The following is a 24,495-nucleotide window of genomic DNA, read 5'->3' on the forward strand; positions in this document are numbered from 1 at the left end:
CAGCATCAACAAGCAAGAAAGTCATCTACAAGACAAAAAGAAGACAAGAAGATCCAAAGACAAAACGGCCAGCTAGATCCTGCTACTCCCTCGGCGATAGCCATCCTTCGCCTTCCTCATACCCAATCACGCGGTGCTCAAAAGACAGTCGTCGCTGCAGCATGGCGAATCCATCATCGCTGCTTGGGCGACAGGGAAGCAACATGGAGCGCAATTCCTCCTCGTAGTGCTTGTTAGCCATGGCTGCTGCATCCGCTAAAATCTGAATATTGCCATCATGCTGTTGTTGCTGCTGCTTTGATGCCTCTGTTGGCAAGATCCACGCTGGATCGAAATCATGGTCTTCAACATGGACCCCTTCAGCATTGTCATGCTGTGTCGGAAGAGGCTCATCTTGCGTCTGCCAAGTGTAAGCATGCGTCTGTGTACTCTGTATTCCAGGTGAGGACACGGGAGACGAAGAAGAAGCAGGTGGCGAGGTCAACTCTGAGCTTTCTCGCTTCCAAGCATCCACATCCATTCCTGCAGCTGCAGGCATCAGTCCGGTTGATGGAGACCGCGAGTGAGAGGAGGAAGATGACGCGCGACTGTGGCGTTGTAGGACTTGCGGTGCGGGTCGACGCAGACTCACAGCAGGACGAGGATGCAGCCTTGTACTGGGTAAAGACGTGCTGAGGAGATGCCAATGACGTTGGTAATTCACCTTGAGCACTACTTTGAGCGAGGGTGCTGTTGCTTCCGCTGCTAAAGCTGGTGCTTGCTGTCTCTGCATCGTTGACATGGTCAAGTCACGCAGTTCTCTGGCAGAGATACCCTTGCTCGTACCTCGTTGCATCGCAGTGACTTGCTGCAATCGCTGTTGCTGCTGCTCTTGTATCCAGCGTGGTGGATTACTGGAGAGGTCGTCGAGATCACTCGCTGGTTCGTCTGTCTCTGCTGCTTGCATGCGTCGCTGAATATGCTACCACGTCAGCGGTCGTGTCTTGGTGATTTGCAGGGATGCTTACCTGTGACAGGCGCTGTCTCTTGACCGGATGTCCTTCTTGCGTGGCTGCCATATCCACCGATCGATCGCTCTCGAGGTACTGTACACGCGCCCGCTTCCCTCCTCGCTGCACAGGTGTCCTGCGTTCCTTTGTGCCCGTTGCTTGCATCGACTTCAACCCCGTTGCGCCATATCGCTCGAGGATAGAGTGGTAGCGTGAGCGTAGACTCTGGAAGGAGATGCGACAGGGTGGTTCGGTGGCTGTGGCTGCTGCTTCCTGCCAATTGATGGGATGCTGCTGGAGGTGCTGGAGGCAGACGAGGAGGACGAGGATGTCATCTTGTGCCCGTGCCAGGTCTGTCTTGCGGTCTGCGGCTGCACCTGGCATGGTTCCTTTGGCTGCTTCTATGACTGTGTGTAGTGGTTTGTGTGGTCTGTGCTCTCTCTTTCAGGGGCGAAATGGTGAACTGGCTGAATTGCTGAGCAGAGAAAGATGGAACTTACTCTTTCACGCCATAGACTACTTCCAGCCTAGATGCTCTGGCTTTCTACTGGGCTGCTCCTCCCGCTTTATATCCTGCTCACTGCCTGCTTGCTCCCGCCGTGGTCGCTCCGTGCTGCTCAATCCAAACAGCGCGCGACACCAACAGCCTCAAAGCTCATCTTCCCACATACTTCTCCCGTCTATGCTGTATGAAACTGCTCTCTTGGAATATCAACGGCATCAGGCGTATCCACGCAGACTACAAACGCAGACAGCCACCTGGCAAACCTACTTCTTTCGCTGCACTGCTACACAATCTAGACGCTGACATCATCTGCCTGCAAGAGCTCAAATCAGAACGCGCTCATATAGATCCGAGCTATGTTGATGTCGACGGCTATCGTTCGTTCTTCACCTTTCCTATCGACAAGAAAGCTTACTCTGGCGTTGCCATCTATGTCAAGCACCCATTCGCACCAATTAGGGTTGAGACTGCCTTGTGCAGTCCTAGCTACGATTCATTCAAAGAAGATCCTATGGCAATCGGTGGGTATCCAAGCAGCATCACGCAGGCAGAGGCACGCAAGCTCGATAGAGAAGGCCGTATCCTCCTTCTTGACTTTGGTGCATTCATCTTACTTGGCACATACTGTCCTGCTGGCGCTGAATCAGACGACCGCGTCGCTTTTCGCAGACTCTGGTGGAAAGCACTGAATGAACGCTGTCGCAACCTCGTGGCTGCAGGACGACAAGTTGTCTTGCTGGGTGATCTGAATGTCCATTGCTTCCCGCAAGATACAGTAGATGCAGATGTTGACGAGTACACGCCAGAGACACTTGGCCCTGTCGGACAATGTTTTCGACGGCTGACTGCAGATGATGGGCACTTGTATGGCTCCGAGCCTCGCATCTTTCTCGATACAGCAAGACTTTTGTATCCAGAGCGCGAGGGAATGTACACATGCTGGTCTGTACGACTCGCTGCACGACAAGGCAATTATGGCAGTAGGATCGATTTCGTCCTCATCACAGAAGGTCTACGTCCATTTTTGAGTATAGCCGACACATTGCCAGATATACACGGTTCAGATCACTGTCCTGTGTATGCGACGCTGTCTTTGACAACAGGAGAAGGTGCCACTCTACAAGTCTCTACCGTTGCAGATAATGTTGACCCCGGTATCAGCTCTGCCCAGCAAAAGCTCTCTGCTTTCTTCAAAAAGCGATCCAGTCCGCCACCTATAGCAGCTGCAGCCAGTCCTCCTTCTCTCAAGCGGAAAACGTCAAGTATTGGTGGAAGTGGCAAAAAGTCACAAGCAACGCTCTCTGCCTTTTTGACAGGGTCAAGCAGTAAAGTGGTCAAGGAGCAAGAAGAGGTATGGCAGACATTCGACCCGGGTGCAGCAGAACAAGCCTCACAAACCAAACAGCAATTCTCAAGTCTCTTTAGCAAACCTGTCGTGCCAGTTTGTAGTGGCCATCAACTGCCAGCAAAACGACAACGCACAAAGAAGAAGGGCGCCAATATGGGTCGTGAGTTTTGGAGTTGTAGTGTGCCACTCGGTCAAGGACAATGTGACTTTTGGCGATGGGTCAGATGAAGATGATGAAAACGAAACGCTCTACCTTGTGTCTACTGTCCATAAGCAACCTCCTGCTGCTTGTCAGCTGAACCGCCCTGGCTAAATTGTGTATAGCAGCGTGCCATTGTCTTACTCGACCGCGCAATCGCATCCGTCAAGTAAAAGTTATCCAAGTTGACCGGGTTCTTAAGAGGTGCACCGGAGATGCTCGAGCCCTTGTTTTGCTCAGCAAGGGACTTGAGCCCCACAAGGGCCAGGGAGCTCGGTTCAACAACATCGTAACGTGCAAGAGACGGTGCAATCTCAGCCATTCGATCACGCAAGCTGATCAAATCATCATACTTCAATGGTGCCTCCAAGACTTCCGATAGGGCACGCACAATCTTCCAGTCCTCACGAGCGACACCCGGTGGGTTCGTCGCTGCACGTGTCGTTTGTGTGCGACCTTCCGTGTTGACGTACGTGCCGGACTTCTCAGTGTATGCAGCACCTGGCAGGACAACATCTGCGTACTGTGCGCCCAGATCACCATGATGGCCTTGATAAACGACAAAGGCATCCTTGGGGATATCCTTACCATCAACCTCATCAGCACCCAACAAATAAACAAACTTGGCTTGTGTCTTTGCCGTTGCTGGAGAAGGTGCCGTAAAGCCAGTATCGTAGGCAGCAGCGCGCGACGCAGCACGCTGGAGGACGTTGAAGCCATTCCAGGCATCTTGCTGGAAAAAGACATTTTCATGCTTTGCTGCAAATTGCGCGACCATGTCGAAGAGCGCTTTGCCGTCTGGGTGCTCAGCCAATGCGGAACCCAAAATAATCATGGGTCGGTTTGCGGCGGCGAGCTTCCTTCCAAATGCACCAGCAAGTGCCTTTTTAAGTGCAGCAGCGTCATTGCCGAGATGCTCAGACTGGAAGATATTCTCAGTTTGCTCGCCAACAAGCGCAATTTCAAGAGCATCAGAACGCAACCATGACTTTCGTAGACGTGCATTAAGGACGGACGCTTCGTGTCGCATGTTGCTACCAACAATCAACACCTTGTCTGCTTCCTCGACGCCTGCAAGACGCGAGTTGAAGAGGTAGTTGCTGCGAATGTCAACGCCATGCGCAATTGGTGCATCACCGAGTGCTTGGTCCAGTGCGAGGTTCTCTGACCCAAGAGAATGAACAAGATCACGCAAAGCCACCATCGATTCTGCATCCACGAGGTGTCCTGCGACAGCCTTAATCTCATCGCCCTTGGGTTGCACCTTGTCGAATCCATCCTTGATGGTCACTAAAGCCTGCTCCCACGAGCATGGCTCAAACTTGTCGCCAACCTTGACGAGCGGGTGTGTCAGTCGCTGCATCTTGAGACCATCGTTTGCAAATCGCGTCTTGTCGTTGATCCATTCTTCATTGACATCGTCATTGAGACGGGGCATGACACGCATCACTTCGACACCGCGAGTGTCTACCCGAATATTGCAACCGAGTGCATCGTGGACATCGATTGTCTCCGTCTTCTTCGTCTCCCAAGGTCGTGCTCGGAATGCATAAGGCTTTGAAGTCAATGCGCCAACAGGACACAAGTCAATTACATTACCAGACATTTCCGTCTTGAGTGCCGTTTCAATGTACGTGCCGATTTGCATACTGTTGCCACGTCCCGAGGTACCGAGTTCAGGAGCACCAGCCAATTCATTGGCAAAACGCACACAACGCGTGCAGTGAATACAGCGGGTCATGATGGTTTTGACGAGGGGTCCGATGTTCTTATCCTCAACAGCCCGCTTACCCGTCCGTTCAGCGAATCGAGAACGATCAGATCCATAGCGCATCGATTGATCCTGCAAGTCACATTCGCCGCCTTGGTCACAGACCGGGCAATCGAGCGGATGGTTGGCTAGTAAGAATTCCATGACGCCCTCACGAGCCTGATGAACAAGCGGCGTATTGGTGTGAACCTTCATTCCAGGCATAGCAGGCATGGCACAGGACGCTTGGGGCTTCGGTGATCGTTCCACTTCAACAAGACACCTAGTCATGTCAGCTTTGTCATGTTCAGAAGTGAAGACTTACATCCTGCAATTTCCGGCGATCTGTAGCTTATCGTGATAGCAGTATCGGGGGATATGTACACCGGCCTTGTCGCATGCCTGAATCAATGCCGCGCCTTGCTCAATTTTGACGGACTTGCCATTGATTTCAAGTTCAATCTCGCCACGACGAGAAGTAGTGGCGGAAAAGGCCCTAGGTGTGCATGCATGCTGCTGATGCTGAAGAATAGCGGCCCGGCGTGGCAGCCTGATGGACCGACGGAGCATGACTGTAGCCAGGGAATGGATGGTGAGCTTCTGTGCTGTTGAGTTGTTGCTGGCTGCGGGCGATTTTCACGGCGGGAAACACGCAAACGCTGATTGGCTGGCAACCTCAGAAGCTGGCTAGAAGTACAGTGAGTGCTTTCCACCGGTCCAGTCCGGTCTAGGAGTGTACTAAGGACGTTCGGTACTACTCATGCGAGATCATCGCATAGCAGACATTGAATTCCTCCCAACAGGCCCGCCTTGACAGCGAGGAGCAGGACTTCCACCATCTGATGAATGGTCTCACGGTCTGCACTCAAAAAAGTTCTCAGCCGGTGTCTCCCTCCTGCTCCTCAATTGTAATCTAAGCGCTTTTATTGTCTCTGTTTCCGCTCACTCGTAGTGAAGGAGAGCTATCCAAGTCGCGAGAGAAAGCTCCTTGCTCAAATCGTTGAATTGCTGCATCTTTGTTGCCTGCAATTGTCTACATGACAGCCTACATCACACATACATCAAATTTTGTTGCCTTCTCGTGTCCTTACACTAGATCCTCTTCGCAAGATGCATGCCACTGAGAAGAAGAGCTCTTTTCAGCTGAATCAGGTCAACTAGCCTCACCAGACTGGCTCCACACTGCGTATGATCACTCTAGTAACTCCGCCTTGTTTCGGACTTTCAATGACTGCTGGCCTCCCTTTCTCGCGTCATGCGTAACGCAGCGTAGCAAACCACTGTCACAAAAACACTTAGACTTACGCTCTTGCACTCATTGCTAGTGCCGTGCTGAAATTGCCTGATGTTTGGAGTTTGCGCAGAAGACATACTGGCATTTGAAACTTGCCGTGCAGTATCTCACGCTCATTAACGTTTGCCACGTTGAAAGAGAGCCTCTTTCAGGTACACATACTTCCCAGCTAGTGATTCAGCCAATGAAGTCCCAGACAATGCAACTACAAGTAAAGCCAAGCTCGCATTGTTGGAACCATCAGGTTGTATAGCCTGTGTTTACTGAACAATTGGCAACGGAGTCAGAGGTGAGCAGACTAATTGCGAAATTGCGAAGCTGAGCAATCTCATCAAAAGACCTTGCTGAGGCTTCATTCGCTAATTCCTGAGCCAGGGCCTTGAAAGAGCCACACTTACAGGTGTTGATAGACTGAGTGAAGCCCTCGAGTCATGAACAGATTTGTAGAGGCCAGAAGGAACTGCAAACTGTGAGCGGAAAAACTTCTTTCAGGAGGAAGTTGCAAATGCCGCGTGTCCAAACTGATTTAAGATTTGACGCCGGGGGGAAGTGCTTTGAAGTCTTATTGCGTGATTTTACTATTCATAGACATTAGACACGCGAGGTCGCGAATTTTTGACCACGAGAGTCACACTCAATAGAAGTCTGTTTGCTGCTGACAAGCTATTGCAGAACACGTGGATGTTTGGGAAATTGGAATCCTCCCCCTGCAGGCTTTGTAACTTGAACAAGCAAAATTCCCTCAGGCAATTGCGATCCATTGGATGCCGATGCATGCACATATGCATATGAAAATGCGGGACGTGTCGTTTGTGAGTAGAAGAAGACGCAAAAATGACATTATATTTTCCCAAAACAGTGAAGAACCTGCCACATAATAAGATTGGAAACAAACATGCCACAGAAGCTTGTTGTGATTGGTACTTGAATTGAATCGCTGCCCATTGACTGTCGCTGCACCTACTGTGCCTGACTCAGGCTGACTGCCACGAGATCTGCTGGTCTAGAATAGCTCCATGAATTCTATAAGAACCAAGCAGGTGCCTTCAAATTGGTGCAGACCACCTCATCATCGGCCAGGTACAACACTATCAACAAGAAGCTGTGAGCGGTCTTATACAACTATCTGACCCATCAACTGACGTTCAGGCGACATGTCGAAAGGATTTTTTGCCAACCTCCAGATTGAGGGTTTACTGATTCTCATGATGATGGTGGGAAACGGCGTTTCAGCTGCATTGGACCAACCAGATCAGTGAGTAATGCCATCACATCTGCAGGAGCGACATGCTAATAAGTGTAGACGATCGGGACACCCGGTGATCAAAGCCGATTGCACGGGCTGTCCTTCGACAATGGCGACGTGTTGGCAAAATCTTAAGTGCGTCAAGGATCGTTGCTGCCCGATTGCCGCTCCTTAACTCTAGAAGTCTGAACTCTTTGGAGGTCCCAAGGACTTTCCTTACTTCTACATCTTGAACCTACACTTAGTCTGTGCTTGAAAGCACAGTGACTATCTAACGATCTTAACTACCAGTTTTCTTCAGCTACAGTATCTCCTATCAACTTATAAACTTTTCTTTCCCCATTCTTGTTTTCTTTACTGTTCTTGAACCTCGACCGCGAAAGTTGCTGCCTTCATGCAGCTGTATACAGCAGTAAGTTTGATCTAGCTGGTCTACAGCTCTAGAAGCATATATCAACAGATCTGAGGGGCTTGTATCAAATTTCGCGTCAACTTTTGACGTCCAGCCGAGTGGTCATGTTTAGTAAGATCCAGAAGGTGTATCATGAGGAATGCAGTCTTCCGGTCATCAGTCTGAGATGTGGTCTACAGCTACAGTTGAGTAAAATTGATGCAGTCTGACAACTTTCGCTGTGAGCGAAGGCACGGTCTAGACGCGTATGTTCATCAGGAGATCATTGTTTGGGCGCATGAGCTTTCGATATTTGCGTGTGGGCAGAGCCTAGACCGAGTTGAATGCAGTTCTAGTTTGTTGTGGAACAAATATACATGTCTGGGAATGTGACCAAAGTACCATCATTCAGTCTACCTGCTGATCAGAAGTAACATCGTGTGGGTAAATGATGTTTCCAACCCCTGCAGCTGCAGATGCAGCTCGATTGTAAGCTGCACATTCAGCACGCTTCATGGCCACCCGTAAAATCGCGTCTGCAGGACTTACAACATGAGCAAGCAAAACTACTTCCCACAACTACAAGCCATTGTATATGCATGCATTCACAAGTGTAGGTTTGTTTTCGGATTTGTCCTTCGTCATTAGAAGTCAATGCAAAACCGATACTAGATTTACTCGATACAGCGAAGGCTGTAGCGCCTCATAAGATTAGTGCCACAGGTGCTTGACCCAATTGATTCTCGCGGAAACATACGGCTCGCAATCTCGCAATTGAGTGCAGACTCATTGCAGATGCTGAATTTGCAGGCTTGCATCTTCCCATGGCCAATAAATATTTGTGAAGGTAAAAGTCAATGCCCCTGACTGTGCGTTCATGGATCTTGACCAATTGTGAGTGAGCGTAAGGCGGTGAATCAAAGGATTTCACAGCTACAGCTGGCTCAATTGCAAGCTGCCGACAACTTAAGCTTAAGACTGCGCGGGGCTGTAGCTAGATTCATCGCTGGTCTTCCACGACTATAACAATTGCAAACTACACTGGATTCGATTGGTTCACCAACAAATGCTGCTTCCGCTGCAGCAATTTTGACCTGCAGCTTTGCATGTGCATGCTTATTTGGAAGCAACACGATACCACTACACGTGAAGTCAATCAGGTCCGGGCTGAAACTTCGACGTCCGTAGTACCCGTATGTAGTCGAAGATCTGTTTTCAGAGGTCCAAATCACATTGGACACCCCCCATACTGCTACAATCGACACGATGACCTTGATGTGACTGGTCAAATGTCATCCTTAGCGAAATTGCGGCTTTCTGCTTCAAGCACTGGCAACTTGGTAAGCAGCTTCAGGACCCCTTCTTTTGCAAATTTGGCTAGAGCCCCGTCAGGGGTTTCACCCAATTCCAACTAGCTGCAGGATATCGAGTCTCTTATAAGCCAGCAACTCTCAACAATGCTGAAAAGTGAAAGACACCAGAGAACGAACCTATAGCGGTAAGGGAACCTTGAACTAAGAATATGGAACGCAACTGACCTACAGAGAAAATGAAGAAGATCTTCGCTCTCAGCTGCCCACTTGCGATTCAGCACCTGCTGTTTCTCATCTCTATTCTACAGGGAAGCACACAGTCATTTGCGTTGGCAATTCCAAATCAATCAGTCTCGTCCTAGTTCAATGTCCGAGCTGAGGTCGCTAACCAACACAGATCGTTTAGGAAGGGGTGCCCAAGCGTCTGCTCACTCGTTCGAGAGCACTGTGGCAGGCCGGCTTGCAAGGGATGCTGTCACTAATAGCTATACGCTCAAAGGGTGCTCCTAGGAGTCCAGATTTTCTGAACACCTCAGGTTTTCCCTTTTTACGCAGCAGCTAGAGCTACCTGAGGAATACAATTTTTCTTCTTCTTTAGTATCGTCTATCATTTGACAACCGTTTCTTTCAACATTCTCGATCATGTTCAATCGGTTTGATTCGTGATTGGGCTAGTGTCCGACTCCAACTGTTAACTACGTCTTGATTTCATCTCTTCGCTTATTGTCATCTAGTCAGGCAGACTGAACGTTTTTCTTGACCATTATAAATATTCGCGATCACTCACCTATAGCCACTGTGCTGTATACAATCAACACCTCTACAGCGGCTACGACTGATGCAAGCTGTCAAGATTGTCTTTGTTTCCCAAGATGCAAGTATCTCAAGCCAGGTTGTTTTCTTCTTGTATGCGTCTTCTTCGTCACGCATCCTCTATAGCTATGCGTCGTGAACAAGATTTCAAAAACACTAACAATCTAGACTCCCAAATGGACACTACAGTGACTATATACATGTAGCTCCTCAAAAGCTCCGCTAGCCACCTGCCAATACGTTTCATGCATTGCCACCCCTGAATTTGAATAACAATTGCAGATGCCCGGTGTGTCGATACCTTTGCCAATGAAATTAGCCAAGCTAGAAGAGTCTAGACCAGAAAGAGCTATTTCAGACTGGTTTGTCACTCAAGAACGACCTTGCTGACAATTGACATATTGTTTGGCCAAGCCTCAACTGCAGGTTCGTAGGTCTAGAGTTGCCAAATTCCCATTGAAGGCCTAAGCCGCCCTAATTCAATCTCAAACCTTGACAACCTTGCAATTGTCTATCTTGCTAAAAACCTCTCATTGCTGAAATTGCAATTGGTGATACCAAAGGAAGAAAGTACAAGAGAGGCCAACGCATAGAGTTTCATCTGGACTCAAGTATTACGATGATCAACAAGTTTGCAATGTTCAGACCCTTCTGTCATTTAGTGCTGCCGACTTCTTTATCACATCTACAGTCTAATCATACGTGTCATTGGCTTTAGAGCTCAAATCTTGGGCTCAGCCTTGTCGAGCTTGTTGTACAGCACAAACCTGTACCTGACATCGCCCTTCTCAAGCCTCTCAATCGCCGTCTCGAGATTCTCCTTCGTCATCTCCATCTCCTCAATGACTGGGGTAATAGCATGTCGTGCAAAAAACTCAAGCATGAGCGCATGCACCTGTCGCGAGGCCACCAAAGAACCAGCAAATGACATTTCCTGACTCAGCATCTGACCATATGGCAAGTTGGCTCCTTGACCACTGTGGTCCACACCCATAGCGATGATGCGTCCACGAGGCTTCATAACGCTGTAGTACATCTTCCAATCGACTTGGCCAGACACCGTCACGAGGAGGAAGTCAAGTTTGTTCTCAACAGAGAGCGTTTCCTTGCCTTTTGTTGTGACAAACTCGTGAGCGCCAAATGAACGTGCTTCCTCTTCCTTGTCGTTCGTGCGAGAGAAGGCAGTGACATGGCATCCCCAAGCATGAGCCGTCTTAAGAGCCAGATGACCTAATCCTCCCAGACCTACAACGCCAACACGGTCGGTAGGCTTGATGTTGTTGTTGTACATTGCGCTGAAGACAGTGACGCCACCACAACTGAGCACCGAAGCATGAGCAGGCGAGATGCTATCCGGTACCTTGAAGAGATAGTCTTCGCGAACAACGCCCCCGGTGCTGAAACCACCGAGATCCTTGTCTGCGTAGCCGTACATAGATCGCTTGGCGCACAAAACTTCCTTGCCTGTCCAACACATCTCACACTGATTACAGGACGAGTGCAAGTATCCCCACTGCACGACATCGCCCTTCTTCAACTGCTTGCAGTCTGGGCCAAGCGATTCAACAACGCCAACAGGCTCGTGGCCAAGACAGATATCCTTCTTGAGGAAGTGTGTGTCGGTGAAGCAAAGACCACAGTGGGTCACTTTGACGTGGACCAAGTTCCCAGTGAGTGCATCGCCTTCAAAGACGTTGAAGCGCTTCTGGACGATACCGTCCTTGCCGCCGCGAAGACCAGTTTCTGTGAATTGTGAAGACATGTTGATTTGAAAACGCTGTGTTGTCTGTCTGCGTTGTGGATGTCTCGGCCTTTTGTCAGGCGTCTCTCCTTATATACTTGACAGAGGCACTCTCGATTGCTAAGCTAAATATTTGTCCGAGGCGTCGCGAGTCGCATCAATCTTTTTTTCGCTTCGGAAGATGCCGTCATTCACTTGTGAAAATCCCACCCCGGCGCTACTACGCGCGAGAAAAGCGTGGCATCACTGGCATGGGCGACGGACGGACCTTGAAAGAGGCCGCGCCGGAAGGCCCGTCGGTAGACATCGCACAGGGCTACTTTGACGTGCGGCAGATCTATTTACCAGCATGACGTCTTGGACAGTCGGTGTTCTTGGTAAGCGAGTAATGAACGAGGTGCATATTCTAGAAAGTTGAAAGTCTAATGTTTTGCGGTAGCCTTTTCGCCAGTCAGCTTCTCAACGTAGAGCTTGGCATAGTCTCCCAGGGTGACCATGCACAGTGTCTGCCAGATACCGAGGCAGACACGAGGCGTGACTCCACGGTAGAGACCCTTGATGCCGCTGTTGGAGTAGATGTACTTGAGTGTACCACCAACACCCAAACCAGAGGGCTTTGAGGGATCCTTCTTCATACTCTGCATCTCAACACGGATAATCTCAATAGGCTGGTTCCAGCACGACAGACCACCACCCACGGCTGAACAACCAATCTTCTCCGTCACCGACAGGCCCTGTCCCTTTTCCTTCTTTGTGAGAGTACGCACCCAATCTTCAGCGAGTCGCGAAAGACCAATACGCGATCCCCAATTTGTACATTGCCGAATAGCGACGGCGTTGACACCACGGTTGATACCGCGCATACCTTCTGCCTTCCAGATATCAGCAAACACCTTGAATGTCGAAGGTGGCGCGACACCGGCAGTCATGGCCTTGTGACGCGTGATTTCGGCAGTCTTGAGGTTTGTGCAGAAACCCATGGTAGCATAGGCTTGAGCTACACCACCACCCATACCACCGAGAATACCCGCGGTGAAGGGGGAAGCACCCTGGACGCGAGCGAGATATTCAATCTCGGAAGCGGTGAAGAGGAGCACGGCACCTTTAGAGGAAGCTTCAATCCATGCCCAAGGAATCAATCCTTGGTAAAAGCCAAAGACACCACCACGACCCCAGGTTTTGCTGAATGCCGTGAGGAGACCGTCTGAACGGTTGGCAGCCATGTGTGTCTTGAGCACCTCGAAGGGCTGTCCAAGAGTGGAGACTTCAAACATGTTGAGACCCGCGCCGAGCAACAAATTCGAGTAGGCTGTCGCGTTAGTAGGCACTTTAGAGACGAAGAGATGAAAGGCGTACAAACTGGCTTCTTTTTTGGGATGGTTCCATCGGCAATGGCAGACATGGTGCAAAGAGGGAAGGATGCAGTGAGGGAAGTGAATGCCGGCGACACGCAGGGAGCACTGCTGGAGGTACTTTGTGGTGTGGTGCGCTGAGTCGAGTCGCGCTGTTGAGGTGTTGGGCCCAGATTCACTTCAATCCTCTCAACCAATCAAATTCCCAAATCCAAGGCTCGCAGTGGACCGTAGTCTGTAGATGCTACCAGCAGTATAATGTACCTACTCACACGGACTACTTGACACAGCACTCTGGCAGCATACGCAGACCAAGCGCGGCAGGCACTTCCTCTGCTGCTACAACACCAGCCCTGACCATATCCCCATAGAACAACGAGATGCGCTGTTTTGCATAGGCATTATAGTTGAATCCCTCTTCACCCTCATCCACCCATGACTCTTGTGATTCGTCCCTCAGCAAGACACCTTCATCACCTGCGATACCAGTGTTGGTAGCTTCTGCCGCGCTAGCAGCAGCGACGGCCCGAGCAGCCGGGTCATCCATCGTCAGCGTCTCCAACCGCTTAGCAGAATCAGGTATGGCAGCTTCGCCCAAGTCAAAGTACTCTGGCTGTTCATGCACCACTGCAAACGTAGACGGACTTTTATAGCTTGATGAACGTCTTGCTAGCATCTGCGGGCTTGCTTGAGCCGGTAGGAAGGGCGATCGCATGCCACCTGTCACAATGGTAGGTTTCATCATGGGTGATTGGGTCATGGACAGGGTGCGTCCTTTACTGCCACGTCGCTTGCTGAGCCCTCGATCCACCTTGTCGTCTTGCGGTGACTTGGGCGATTCTACGCTGTTGACATTGGTTGTAACCTGCTCGGCAGGCGGCAGTGCTTGGATGATACCCCAGACTGCCCACTGTGCATGTGAAATGGCACGCCAAAGATCAATTTCTGCTCGCAAAACATCAATTTCCTCTTGCGTCACCTCTTGATCGAGCATACGATCAATCACTTTGCCGAATCGTATATACTCGCGCAGAAAGTTGTCTTGCTCTTGGAGGGTTGGATACAGCTCAGGGAGCATCGTGTGCGATGGTTCTTCATGATAATTGGCCATCCATTCCGCAAAGTGATTTGCCAAGTCAAAGGCACGAGGATTGGGTCCAGCATACTCAAAGTCAATCACCGCAAGACTTGTGTGTTCTTCACCGTCAATCTTGAGGATATTGCCGTATTGCAAGTCATTGTGTCCGAATACAATCTCGCCTTCCTTGCCAATCAGCATTTGCCGATACCGTGCAACATGCTCCAGAAACGTCTTGACGCCTGGAGTCAGTCGATCTGCAGGGAGTGCAGGAATCCAACAATCCAAGTTGGACAGGACAGTCGCTCTGCCGCGTTCAGCAGGCAGCAAACTCACAAAATCATGAAACTCGCGCATCCTTCGTGCAATGTAGCGTGATTGCACCGGATCACGCAGTTCAGCGGCCGTCATTTCTGTAGACTCAAGCCATTGCTCGATACGGCCATTCTTGAATTGACCGAGCATACGTGGGCCGATACGGTGATGCGCTAGACGGGCAAGGACGCTCGTTTCATACTCGCGGTCAATCAGATGCAGCACATTCCGTCCATACACACGCAGCAAGAATTTCTGTGTGTCGAGAATAACTAGGAACACATCATTCGTGAGTGCCGAGGCAATTGTCTTGATCTTGACGTCCTGAGCTTGAGAGAGCTTCCAGCTTGTGAGTTTGAGCTTGATTAGGACCTTCAAAACAGCCAACTGAAAAGGTTCACCTTTCATGGTAGCATCGAGAATCATGTCTGATTCTGGAATGATGCTTGCCACGCTGCTGGAACGACGCAAGGGCGTGATGGAGCCCTTGGAGGACCTGTAGGAGCTTGCACGTAGCATGGGGCTAGATGTCTTGTCGCCTGCTGGAACAAGCCGCGGCGACGAAGCATTGCCATGATTGAGGCTGCCAATCATTCAAAAAAGCACACGAGCAGATGAGAGCCAGAGCAAGCTGAGCAGAGTAGATATAGTCCTGGCACTGAGACTTGGTTACTGCGTGGAGTTGGCTCGAGCCTTGTTTGGGTGCACGTGCGACATTTGGCGCTGAAATCTGCTCCCACGACCTGCAAAGACACAGAAGACCCTATAGCAAGGTGCAGCTTGAGGAGTAGAAGCAGGCCATGACGGACTACATCGGGGCTCGGCTCTCGTTGATTTCAAAGTCAGATATTCGGTATGGCTTCTTTTGGAATAGCAAACGATACTGACCTGCTAGCTACGTGGGCATCTTGCACGAAATCGACTCGCAAAACTCGACTGTTTCGCTTGAACAAGTCCGTTCTTTTGGTACAGAAGGCAGAAAAGGAGACCCAGCGCTTGAAATTCCAGCAAGCGACAATGTCTTTGAGTATATCGTCTTTCGCGGAAGCGATGTAAAGGATCTACGCGTCGAGTCGTCTGTGACGACACCTGCACCTGCAGCCCCGGCCAAACCGCAGGATCCCGCCATCTTGGAGGTAAGCATGTCCCACACAAGCAAGCAAAAGTACCAGGTCCAGTGATGAAAGATTCCGGATGTTAAGAAACAATGTTTCCGAGAGCGCAAAACCGTGTGGAGATTTCCGTTGCCTTCCTTCTGAGGATCATGCTGCATGCTTGGCTTGATGTGCATGTTGTGAGTGCATTGCTAACAAGAAAGACTGGCCCGGCTCCCTCAAGATCGCATGAGCAACCACGCTCAAGTGCACCGCAGCAGCAAGCACAGACCCCTTATCCGCCTCAACAGCAGCCGTACGGCATGCCACCACAGGGATACCCTGGTGCAGTTGCTTATGGTGCGTACCCGCCTCAACCATTTGGTGGGCCACCACGAGGCTATCCTGGCTACCCAGGACCGATGCAAGGTCCGCCTGGTGGCTACCCTCCCATGCCACCTCAGCACCAAGGCCTAGGATTCCCACCGCAAGGCCGCCCACAGCAAGTGTCACAACAGCAACGGCCGCCACAGGAAGCTCAGCAGCAGCAGCAGCAGCAGCAGCAGCAGCAGCAGCAAGCTCGCCCAAGCCAGCCTCAAGCTGTGAAACCAGTACAACAAAGTCCCTTTGCTGCTTCTGTACAAGATGGTTTCCCCGAATTACCAACCTCCAGCAATGTCACTCAAAAAGCACCCGTCAAAACAGATGGCGCAAAGGCTACACAAGGTAAAATTGTGCCTGCATTGCCCTTGCCACAACATGCGAGTCCTGCTCCTGCTCAACAGCGGAAACCTGCAACCATTGCTGAAGTCACGCGTGGAGTCGCGAATCTGCCAAGTTCTGGCCAGCAGCAGCAGCAACAGCAGACGCAGCAGGCACAAGAAGCGCCCAAGACGAATGCTTTGCTGGAGGTGAGGCGTACGATGCCAAAGAATGCACCAACCTCTGCGGAGTCACAGCCAAAGCAGCAACCAGCAAAGCAAGAACAACGGCGAACAGCATCACCTTCTCAGCAACGCACACGCGCACCGCGTGGTCAAGCGCAGAGTAACGTGAATGTCTCTCAGCCGCTTGAGATTCCTACAGATGAGTATGATTTCGCTGCTGCCAACAGCAAGTTTGAAAAACCAACGGAAGCTGAAGCGGAGAAGCCAGCTGAGCCAAGCTACAACAAAGGCTCTTCCTTCTTTGACTCTTTGTCGTCCGAATCTATGCAGCGTGCTTCGTATCAACAGCAAATGGCAGCAAGCGATGGGGCTGCCGGGAAGGGACGCGGTGTACGTGGTCAAGAGCGTGCGTTGGAGATGGAGACGTTTGGTGAGACGCTCAAGTTCACGCCTGGCTCACGACGTGGCGGACGTGGACGCGGTCGTGGTGGTCGTGGCAGAGGCAGAGGTGGCCAGTCTCAAGCACAGTAAGCTGTGTATTTTGCCTTCTCCGTACACTATATATGTCGAATTGTAGACGCAATCACAGAACTGTCGTTCGAAATCAGTAGCCGGGCTTGTAAAGCAGCTGATTGTCTATTTCCATGCTATCAGAGTCTATTTGCCTTCCTCTATATCACAGTTATCACTGCTGAGATTGTATTTTCCAGAGTCTGCAGCTGTCGCGTTTCGAGTGAATTGACCTCGGACTTTCTTCTCCACACAAAGACCAGCACAACACGACAGGACAGGGCCCTTATTACGCGCTTTCCTCTGCGGCTGCATCGTCTGTCGCTCAAGTCAGCCTACAGGAGGGCTTATTTGCTTTGCCGCCTCACCAGGCCATATCAAACACCTCATCTTTCTTGCTGACACAATCCATTGCAACCGCATCCGACACCTAGTCATCCTGCCTGATTTGCCGGTGGCCCATCATGAATGGCATCGATCGAGTCTTTGTCTCTGCATTGAATACCGTCAAACGTCTGCCCTCCACACCAGGCTCACCCAAACCGCCGCTAGACGATCGGTTGCTCCTTTATGCTCTCTTTAAACAATCCACCGAAGGCGACATACCCGCAAGCATGCTAGAATCGCTCGAAGCGTCTCTACGTAATGGTGAAGATCCAGAAGATGATGATGCGAGTCGCGAAAAGACGGAAGCATGGGCGCTCCAGCGTGGACTATCCAAGACTGAAGCGAAAAAGATGTACATTAGCTCACTGATTCGGAGTATGCGGCTTTATGGATCCCAAACAACAGCAGCCAAGGCGCTCATTGATGAGCTTGAGTTTGTGTGGTTGCAGGTGGACGGTAATGCCCCGGAGCATGAAGATGATCAGACTGTCGCGTCGCGTGCGCGGACAAACTCTGGGTCACAGTCGCCTACGAGTGTGCGGCTGAAGCGAGCATACGAGAGCAGTCAGCGGCTCAATCGTGACGCAGAGGGAGAAGATGAAGATGAGCACGAGGATGAATTGGAACGACAGGCACCGAATGCCTATAGAACAGCCCCACCATCACCCGTCAAGGCAGGTCTACCTAATTCTGCGAGTGTCACTTTTTCGGCCTCACAGATTCCAGCACTCAATCTTGCCGCACCACAGCCCTTGCCCAATAGCAAAAGCTTTGGCACGTTACGTGCTCAAGCCGCGATTGCAGGGCGTGATTTGACACCGGAGGAAACCAAGATTTGGCGAAGACAGGTGGAAATCTCGCTTCAGCAGATTCGCACGGAATTAGCATCTGTTCGTGAAACATTGTTGCATGTTCCTGCTGCAGGCATGCTCTCTCGCTCTCATGGCTCTGGGTCGACGTTGTCTCGTGTTCTTGCCAGTTTGAGCGATTTCGCACGTCTCAGCGCTGTTGTGCTTATTTACGATGCCATCTTTCTGGGCTCGCTGTGGTTCATCTTTTCACGCAACGGTGATCCACGAGCGCTCAAAATCAAGGACTGGTGTGGACGTTTGTGGGCTTGGATGCTCAAAAAGGTTAAAGTCAGGATGCGGAGTGCCGTTCGTGATATTGGCGACCGGAGATAAGACTTGGGGACATGTGCATGATCAAAAGCGCTTTTATATTACAACAGGCTTCCTTTTGTCCTTTAAGCCTCCGTTTCGAGTTCCTTGAGAATCTCCTCAAAGGCCTCCTTGTAGTCACCCTCCTTGCCATCTTTGGCCTTACCACCGAGTTGCACCATGATGACAGAAGTCGGGCGCTTCGTACCACCAGCAGCACCGAGTTCCTCCTTACCGGGCGTGTAGATATACTTGATGCCGTGATCCTCACACAGCACAGGAATATGTGAAATGACATCGATGGGTGAAATGTCTCCTGCAATCACCACAAGCGCCTTGTCTGCTGAAGACTCCTTTTTCCTCAAGGCCTTGACGACTTCCTTTACACCGCGCTTGATGTGCTTCTGCTTAGCGGCCTTCTTCACCGTCTTGAGCACTTTCTTGTTGAGTTTCTTTGATGCAAGTGGTTGTGCAATGGCAATGACATGCGCGGCTTTGATGTCATATGCATCCGCCTCATCACCCGCAGACTCCTTCATGACCACATCCTTAACCTTCTTTTCCTTTGTCTTGGCCATGATGCTATGCTTTTGCTTTCTACTCTAGCCTTCACTTGCAGGCCTTGTGTCCTGGCCGCGACAAATTTTCAGAGTCGTCGAGGTCGCACGCGCACTTCAGATGGGCATAGGCTTCCGAATTTCGAACAATGCACAAGTCTTGGGTCGCATTCGCTCGAAGGCCTCGAACACGGAGGAATGGCAGATCTAGATCTTCGTTTGACCTCTGAGACTATGTAATCGTGCTCGGCTCGAACGACGGCCTCAGCAGTCGCATGCTATCAGTCAGCTAGAGAAACATCTGAAGATTGGAATAGAGTAAAAGAAAAGGCATTGACGCTCTTTAGCTACGACGATGGCGTCGGTGACTTGGTACAATGATATAATTCGTCTCTGGCGTTACTTGAGCCAAGCCAACTATCCATACAATTCGGTGAATCAAAACTCGTTGCTTGCTCAATCCGCACGCCTCCTGGCTAATCGTTGAACTGCATCTATAGGTTTGGGAGCTGGAGCGAGGATACTTCCTTCCAACTACTACAAGCCATCAAACATGCATGCATACGCAAGTGTGAGTTTGCTTTCGGACCTGCCCTTCGTGATTGAAAGACGACGCAGAAATAATACTAGATTTTCCTGATACAGCGAAGAGTGTGCTCCTTCACAACTTCAAGCACAAGATTAGTAGCGGCCGGAAACTGGCCACAGGTGCTTGATTTGATTGGTTCTTGCGTAAACACACGGCTCGCAAAGTCGCCATTGATGCATACGCTGAATCATTTGCAGCTTCACATGGCCAACAAATATTTGTAGAGGTGAAAGTCCCAACCCCTGACTTTGCGTTCATTAATATTCACCGTTAACATTGTGAGTGAGGACTTGGCAGCAGGTCTAAAGGCTTCTGCGATTACAGACAGCTCAAACTCCCTACAATGTAAGCCTCAGACCGTCAAAGGCGAACACTGGACTTCAGGTGAACAAAGGCTGGTTTTTTCCACAACTATAACAATTGCAAATAACACGGGACTTGATTGGTTCATCGACAGCTGCTGTTTCTGCTGCAGCAGCTGCGCCTGCAACTTTGCATGCTTGTTTGGAAGCAACACAATACCACTACACGTGAAGTCACAGGTCCGAGTGCGTACTTTGACGCCCGTAATACCCGTATGCAGTCGAAGATCTCTTTTCGGAACTGCAAATCACACAAATCACCCCGAATACTGCAGCAATCGACAGGCTGCAGTCGACTTGACTGGTTCAATGCCAACTTTGGGGGGATAGCTGCTTCCTGCATGAGAGCCTTCAGGGAATCAGGTTCCAGGTCGTATTATGAAGTCCGCATACCCAAATGCAGTCCGGACACCCCAAATACCGCAACAATTGACACAATCTTAACCCAACTTGTTCAATGCCAGCTTGAGGAGATACACTCTTCCTGCTCCAAGCACAGGCAAGCAGCTTCTGACCCCCCTATTGTGCAAATTAGGATAGAAGCCCGTGAGGAGGTCTTAACCAAATTTTAGCCTGCTGCAGGATAACGAATCCTTATTAACCACCCTTGTCGCCATGGATACAAGAAAGTCAAAAAAAAAGCCAGAGAACGATTTCCAGCGGTAAGAGGACCTTGAACTAAGCACAACTGACCTATAGTGAAAATGAATAAAATCCTCGCTCTCAGCTGTCCACTTGTGATTCAGCACCTACTGTTTCTCATCTCCATGCTGCACGGGACCCCTCTGTCGTTTGCGATGGCAATTCCAAACCCGTCAGTCTCGTTCATATCCAATGTCCAAGCTGAGAAGGCTAACCGACGCAGATCGCCTGGGGAAATTTGTCCGAGCTGGTGTCCAGTTGACGTACAAGCCTGCAAACTGCAGCCAGCTTGCGGCCACTGCTGTCCGCATTAGCTATAAGCTGCAAAGGTGTATCCAGGAATTCAGACTCACTCGAAACCTTGGACTTCTCCTCTTTCCAGCAGCTGCCCTGAGTAGTTCAGTCTCGTTTCTTCTCTAGTACCGTCTATCATTTTACAACCGTTTCTCTTACCATTCTCGACCGTGTGGACTTGGTTCGATTTGTGGTGTTGTCCAACTTCAATTGTCAATAAAAATCTTGACATCACCTCTTCGCTCGTTGTCATTCAGTTACACGAACTGGATGTATTCTTGACCTCGAGCTGCAGCGGCCCTACTGCTGCAAGCTGCCAGGATTGTCCTTGTCCGTCAAGTTGCAGGTATGTCAAGTCATGTTGTTTTTTTCTTAATGGTCGCGAGTTCGCCGCCACGCATGCTTGCTCTATAGCTATAGCTCATAGTCAAGATATCTAGACACATTTCTACTGCAGTCACGTAGACACGGCAATCTTTACCAATTCTACCGCAGTCCAGATTAATTGCATTACTTTTGACATGTCGGCGAAGTGATATATCCCTTCTGATTTACTGTTTGGTCAAGCGCATGAGAATTGAATATCAATCTACTTGAGTAAATTGACGACACGAGCCACAGCCTGTACCAAGCTGGGCTCATTTTCTCCTGCACGCCGTTTGTCCAGTACAATCTTGAGCTCCTGCCGCTTGCCAGTCAAGACACCTCCATCAATGGTACTCCATACCAAGTGTAAACGAGGCTCCTTGGGTTGTGTCTCGCTCTCACCCAGCAACAAGTTTGCGTTGCCCTCAGCATACCACTTTGAATCAAGATTGATCCGCGCTTGAACATCGCTTTCGCTCACGGGGCCTTCACGAAACTTGCTTGCAGTCGGCACAGAAAAGTGAAGAGACGACGCTACCTCAGCTTTGATGAAGTTCCAGCGATCGTTGCCTAGTTGTAGCACAGGTTTGATTCGGAAGCCGTCGCGCTGGCGACTTGGAAAGACGCTCGAAGAGATGAAGTCTTTAATGGCTTCGTGCGAAGGAATGTTCTGAACACTAAAGGCTCGTGCTTGAAGATCCGTGGGACGACCAGGACATTTGAGCACCACAAACGTGTCCACTGTTTGCATGGAAGCGCGATACATTGGTTCGTCGCGCAGATTTGGTTGCAAAACTGGAATGTAGAGCAGGAGCTCGTCATTTCCTGCTTGCTGCGACGCGTCCTCTTCATCGCGCGTCAACGATAGCTTGTATACTGTCTGACCGATTGCAGCATTGCCACCCAGGCCTTGAAGTTGTCGAATGATGCCAAAGAGTCCGGCAATGTCGGCAGTGAAGGTTTGGCCGGTGCCATTCACTTGATTGAGTGCATGGCCTAAAGTCACCTCGACATGATTCGATTCTAGTGCTTCCAAGCTCTTCATGATGTCTTCCAGAGATCTTGATGACTCGCCCTCGAATGGCGTCCACTCTGCCAGATCCGGGCGCCGGAGGAAATGCGTCCTCGGCAATGTATTGGCAAAAACGGGATTGGTATCAGCAGCAGTCATCACGTACTCTGGCAATCGCAATCCTTCAACACGAGTGTGGCCTCGCGTCCAGTCATCACCCCGATCAAGGAGGCCAAGTTCAGCCTCGCCTACAGGTCGCTGAATAACTTCCTCAATTGTAGCTTCCTGGTATTCTGGAACGGCACTGGCTAACGCTACTCTGCGCTGACAAGCGGCTAGTATGTAGCGCTTGGCATTGTTGAGAGCATTCGTCTTGCCGCCGAGCCAAGTGATGAGGAGCTGATCCGGGCGGGATGCATCCGGACGTTCGATGAAGCACTTGACAACCGGCATCACGGCGTTGCCATCTATGTCCAAGTCGAAGTGACTGTAAATGGACGCAGAAATGAGCTGGTCATTGACTGAGCCCATTGCCTTGGATACACTCGCAAAGAGCTTTTTAAAGTTTCGCTCGGGACCTGTCACATGAATGACGCCTTGCTCGACATCAACACGCAAAGAAACATGACAAGAGCGAGCCCAAGACTGCAGCATGCGTCCATCGCCATTAAACATGAAGAAAAGATCCTTGTTGGACACATTGAGCTCGCGTGTGACGACAAGATCGCCTTCAATGTCGTCTTCAACTTGAAGTTTCCATGCTTCCCTTAGTAAGCGATGAATCACTTGCTGTTTTGGACTGTCTGAATACTTGACGGTGCCGGCACCAGGCGCTCGTTGCCGAAGATAGGCCCGCAACTGTGGCGTCAAGAATGCCTCGTCCAAATTCTTCACCAGCTGCTTGTACCGTTCATGACTGACCTCTTTTGATCGTAGACCCTTTTGTAGTCGGTCAAGCTCAGCAACAACTGCATCATGTCCAGATTTGACAACCGTGCCTGCAATGCCAGTATCTAGCCTGCCAACCAATCGCTCTGCATTTTCATTGAGGTCTAACAACGGTTTGCGCTTCCGCTTCGGACGTGCAGGTCTCGGTGACGCCTTTTGTTGGAGGTGATAGGATTGTGGCATGGGATGAAAGACGAGCTCATCTCTTGGTCGTGCGACTGAATGTGCTGCGGCTGTCGACTGCTTCATCCATCGAGTTGCACCCAGCCGCGTTACACCATGACTCAAGGCTTCTATGCGGCATCTCAGACACTGCAGCATCTCCGAGGGCCAAGCTACTGGCTGCCTAATGCCTTGCTAGGTGGATGGAGCTGTCATGATTTTTGTGCTGCAGTCTCACGCCGCGCCTCAAATTTTGCCCGCGACCAGATCGCGATCTTGTAAGACTACTAAAGTGCTCACCATTCTCTATGTCGCTGCTTGCTCCAAACTCTGCCACATTAGCTGCAGAAAGCTGTATCATCTGCAATGAACCCCTGCTCATTCAACTGGATGTCGAGGATGTCGAGGAAGGAGAACCAGGCTACATCTATGACGACGTCGAGCTACCATGTCGGCATCACATCCATTACGAATGTGCTCGAGAGGCATATGATGAGTCGGATGGCTCAGTCAGCCAATGTCCATTCTGCTCACAACCGCTTTTGATACAGGGCAAATTCCTCGTTACTGTGCGAAACGAAGGTGGTGTCACTGAGCAGTTTGACCTAGGTGCAGACCTTCAGGAACAGCAATACCTCGCTGCACACCCACAAGAAGCATTGAACGAAGCCCTCCTATCTATGGCCTTTTCCGGCGACTTGGATGCCGTCAAGGAAACGCTCGCTCAAGGCGCTGATCTCGATGCCACCCAAGCCAAAACTGGCATGACGGCACTCCACCTGTGTGCTCTCAATAATGATGCCAACATCATTCGATTTTTGGTCGAAGCGGGTGCAGACAAGACGGTGCGTGCTGGAAATGGGATGGATGCACTGCAGCTGGCGATCAGTGAGGGAAGCCACGATGCTGCGTATGCTTTGCAATGAGACTTGGCTGTTGTTGTCTTGAATGACATGGTACGATGGACTCAAGCCTGGCTCAGTACATTTTCACGAGCCCATTAGCAGCCGCGTGGAGCGAGGCTGATGACTAGCACTCAGGCATTGCATGCTCTTGATCATGATAATTGCACAACTACGCGAGCCCTTATTGAAGCGACATAAGTGTAATGATAAGTACTTCTACAATTCAACTGTAGCCTTGTAGATATGGCATTGTCGTAGTCCTGAGTGTCCAAAGTCTCACGGCCTT

At 50.4% G+C, this 24,495-nt stretch overlaps 13 protein-coding genes across 13 annotated transcripts; 5 read left to right on the top strand and 8 right to left on the bottom strand.

Annotated features, from left to right (window-relative positions):
* Positions 1-82: 82 nt before the first annotated feature.
* Positions 83-1,373, bottom strand: BCR37DRAFT_389891 (uncharacterized protein; the record flags this gene model as incomplete). The annotated part of the gene is made up of 2 exons (XM_040870782.1): positions 83-961; positions 1,008-1,373. 2 exons carry the CDS (start codon positions 1,371-1,373, stop codon positions 83-85), a joined length of 1,245 nt encoding a protein of 414 aa, XP_040721992.1.
* Positions 1,374-1,662: 289 nt separating this feature from the next.
* Positions 1,663-3,070, top strand: BCR37DRAFT_401338 (Endonuclease/exonuclease/phosphatase; the record flags this gene model as incomplete). Its single annotated transcript, XM_040871832.1, has 1 exon — positions 1,663-3,070. The coding sequence occupies exon 1, from the start codon at positions 1,679-1,681 to the stop codon at positions 3,068-3,070; it is 1,392 nt and encodes a 463-aa protein (XP_040721993.1). The 5' UTR covers positions 1,663-1,678.
* A 32-nt stretch (positions 3,071-3,102) lies between these two features.
* Positions 3,103-5,361, bottom strand: BCR37DRAFT_395793 (NADH-ubiquinone oxidoreductase, subunit G; the record flags this gene model as incomplete). The annotated part of the gene is made up of 2 exons (XM_040871673.1): positions 3,103-5,074; positions 5,117-5,361. 2 exons carry the CDS (start codon positions 5,359-5,361, stop codon positions 3,103-3,105), a joined length of 2,217 nt encoding a protein of 738 aa, XP_040721994.1.
* Positions 5,362-10,278: 4,917 nt separating this feature from the next.
* BCR37DRAFT_222190 (NADP-dependent alcohol dehydrogenase) lies at positions 10,279-11,810 on the bottom strand. Its single transcript, XM_040866466.1, has one exon. The coding sequence runs from the start codon at positions 11,608-11,610 to the stop codon at positions 10,570-10,572; it is 1,041 nt and encodes a 346-aa protein (XP_040721995.1). The 5' UTR covers positions 11,611-11,810; the 3' UTR covers positions 10,279-10,569.
* On the bottom strand, positions 11,811-13,104 carry BCR37DRAFT_222197 (mitochondrial carrier domain-containing protein). Its single transcript, XM_040866467.1, has 2 exons — positions 12,946-13,104; positions 11,811-12,898 (listed from the first exon to the last, which is right to left on the bottom strand). The coding sequence occupies exons 1-2, from the start codon at positions 12,989-12,991 to the stop codon at positions 12,012-12,014; spliced, it is 933 nt and encodes a 310-aa protein (XP_040721996.1). The 5' UTR covers positions 12,992-13,104; the 3' UTR covers positions 11,811-12,011.
* On the bottom strand, positions 12,982-15,021 carry BCR37DRAFT_384459 (kinase-like domain-containing protein). The gene has a single exon (XM_040870234.1). It carries the CDS (start codon positions 14,926-14,928, stop codon positions 13,219-13,221), a length of 1,710 nt encoding a protein of 569 aa, XP_040721997.1. The 5' UTR covers positions 14,929-15,021; the 3' UTR covers positions 12,982-13,218.
* A 53-nt stretch (positions 15,022-15,074) lies between these two features.
* BCR37DRAFT_384460 (uncharacterized protein) lies at positions 15,075-15,470 on the bottom strand. The gene is made up of 2 exons (XM_040870235.1): positions 15,230-15,470; positions 15,075-15,187 (listed from the first exon to the last, which is right to left on the bottom strand). Exon 1 carries the CDS (start codon positions 15,461-15,463, stop codon positions 15,230-15,232), a length of 234 nt encoding a protein of 77 aa, XP_040721998.1. The 5' UTR covers positions 15,464-15,470; the 3' UTR covers positions 15,075-15,187.
* Positions 15,354-16,930, top strand: BCR37DRAFT_384462 (uncharacterized protein). The gene has a single exon (XM_040870236.1). The coding sequence runs from the start codon at positions 15,542-15,544 to the stop codon at positions 16,844-16,846; it is 1,305 nt and encodes a 434-aa protein (XP_040721999.1). The 5' UTR covers positions 15,354-15,541; the 3' UTR covers positions 16,847-16,930.
* Positions 16,931-17,067: 137 nt separating this feature from the next.
* On the top strand, positions 17,068-18,427 carry BCR37DRAFT_222186 (acyl CoA binding protein-domain-containing protein). The gene has a single exon (XM_040866465.1). The coding sequence runs from the start codon at positions 17,290-17,292 to the stop codon at positions 18,394-18,396; it is 1,107 nt and encodes a 368-aa protein (XP_040722000.1). The 5' UTR covers positions 17,068-17,289; the 3' UTR covers positions 18,397-18,427.
* Positions 18,428-18,470: 43 nt separating this feature from the next.
* Positions 18,471-18,908, bottom strand: BCR37DRAFT_341593 (50S ribosomal protein L30e-like protein; the record flags this gene model as incomplete). Its single annotated transcript, XM_040867405.1, has 1 exon — positions 18,471-18,908. A coding segment is annotated over one exon (438 nt), but the record flags the coding sequence as incomplete, so codon positions are not given.
* Positions 18,909-20,552: 1,644 nt separating this feature from the next.
* On the top strand, positions 20,553-21,017 carry BCR37DRAFT_384465 (uncharacterized protein). Its single transcript, XM_040870237.1, has 2 exons — positions 20,553-20,823; positions 20,876-21,017. Exons 1-2 carry the CDS (start codon positions 20,585-20,587, stop codon positions 20,940-20,942), a joined length of 306 nt encoding a protein of 101 aa, XP_040722002.1. The 5' UTR covers positions 20,553-20,584; the 3' UTR covers positions 20,943-21,017.
* Positions 21,018-21,405: 388 nt separating this feature from the next.
* BCR37DRAFT_389900 (mitochondrial inner-membrane-bound regulator-domain-containing protein) lies at positions 21,406-23,325 on the bottom strand (the record flags this gene model as incomplete). The annotated part of the gene is made up of 1 exon (XM_040870783.1): positions 21,406-23,325. One exon carries the CDS (start codon positions 23,323-23,325, stop codon positions 21,406-21,408), a length of 1,920 nt encoding a protein of 639 aa, XP_040722003.1.
* Positions 23,326-23,578: 253 nt separating this feature from the next.
* BCR37DRAFT_384467 (uncharacterized protein) lies at positions 23,579-24,469 on the top strand. Its single transcript, XM_040870238.1, has one exon. The coding sequence runs from the start codon at positions 23,613-23,615 to the stop codon at positions 24,228-24,230; it is 618 nt and encodes a 205-aa protein (XP_040722004.1). The 5' UTR covers positions 23,579-23,612; the 3' UTR covers positions 24,231-24,469.
* Positions 24,470-24,495: the final 26 nt, after the last annotated feature.

Source organism: Protomyces lactucae-debilis (assembly GCF_002105105.1).
Source record: "Protomyces lactucae-debilis strain 12-1054 chromosome Unknown BCR37scaffold_30, whole genome shotgun sequence".
NCBI classification, from domain to species: domain Eukaryota; kingdom Fungi; phylum Ascomycota; class Taphrinomycetes; order Taphrinales; family Protomycetaceae; genus Protomyces; species Protomyces lactucae-debilis.

Bases quoted from the DNA above. Each gene is read 5' to 3' on its own strand.
- BCR37DRAFT_222190 (XM_040866466.1), bottom strand. From the start codon at position 11,610: ATGTCTTCACAATTCACAGAAACTGGTCTTCGCGGCGGCAAGGACGGT.
- BCR37DRAFT_222197 (XM_040866467.1), bottom strand. From the start codon at position 12,991: ATGTCTGCCATTGCCGATGGAACCATCCCAAAAAAGAAGCCAGTTT. The intron at 12,899-12,945 runs GTACGCCTTTCA...CTAACGCGACAG, and splicing joins CCCAAAAAAGAAGCCAGTTT to CCTACTCGAATTTGTTGCTC.
- BCR37DRAFT_384459 (XM_040870234.1), bottom strand. From the start codon at position 14,928: ATGATTGGCAGCCTCAATCATGGCAATGCTTCGTCGCCGCGGCTTGTT.
- BCR37DRAFT_384460 (XM_040870235.1), bottom strand. From the start codon at position 15,463: ATGGCGGGATCCTGCGGTTTGGCCGGGGCTGCAGGTGCAGGTGTCGTC.
- BCR37DRAFT_384462 (XM_040870236.1), top strand. From the start codon at position 15,542: ATGTTTCCGAGAGCGCAAAACCGTGTGGAGATTTCCGTTGCCTTCCTT.
- BCR37DRAFT_222186 (XM_040866465.1), top strand. From the start codon at position 17,290: ATGAATGGCATCGATCGAGTCTTTGTCTCTGCATTGAATACCGTCAAA.
- BCR37DRAFT_384465 (XM_040870237.1), top strand. From the start codon at position 20,585: ATGAATAAAATCCTCGCTCTCAGCTGTCCACTTGTGATTCAGCACCTA. The intron at 20,824-20,875 runs CTGTCCGCATTA...ATTCAGACTCAC, and splicing joins CAGCCAGCTTGCGGCCACTG to TCGAAACCTTGGACTTCTCC.
- BCR37DRAFT_384467 (XM_040870238.1), top strand. From the start codon at position 23,613: ATGTCGCTGCTTGCTCCAAACTCTGCCACATTAGCTGCAGAAAGCTGT.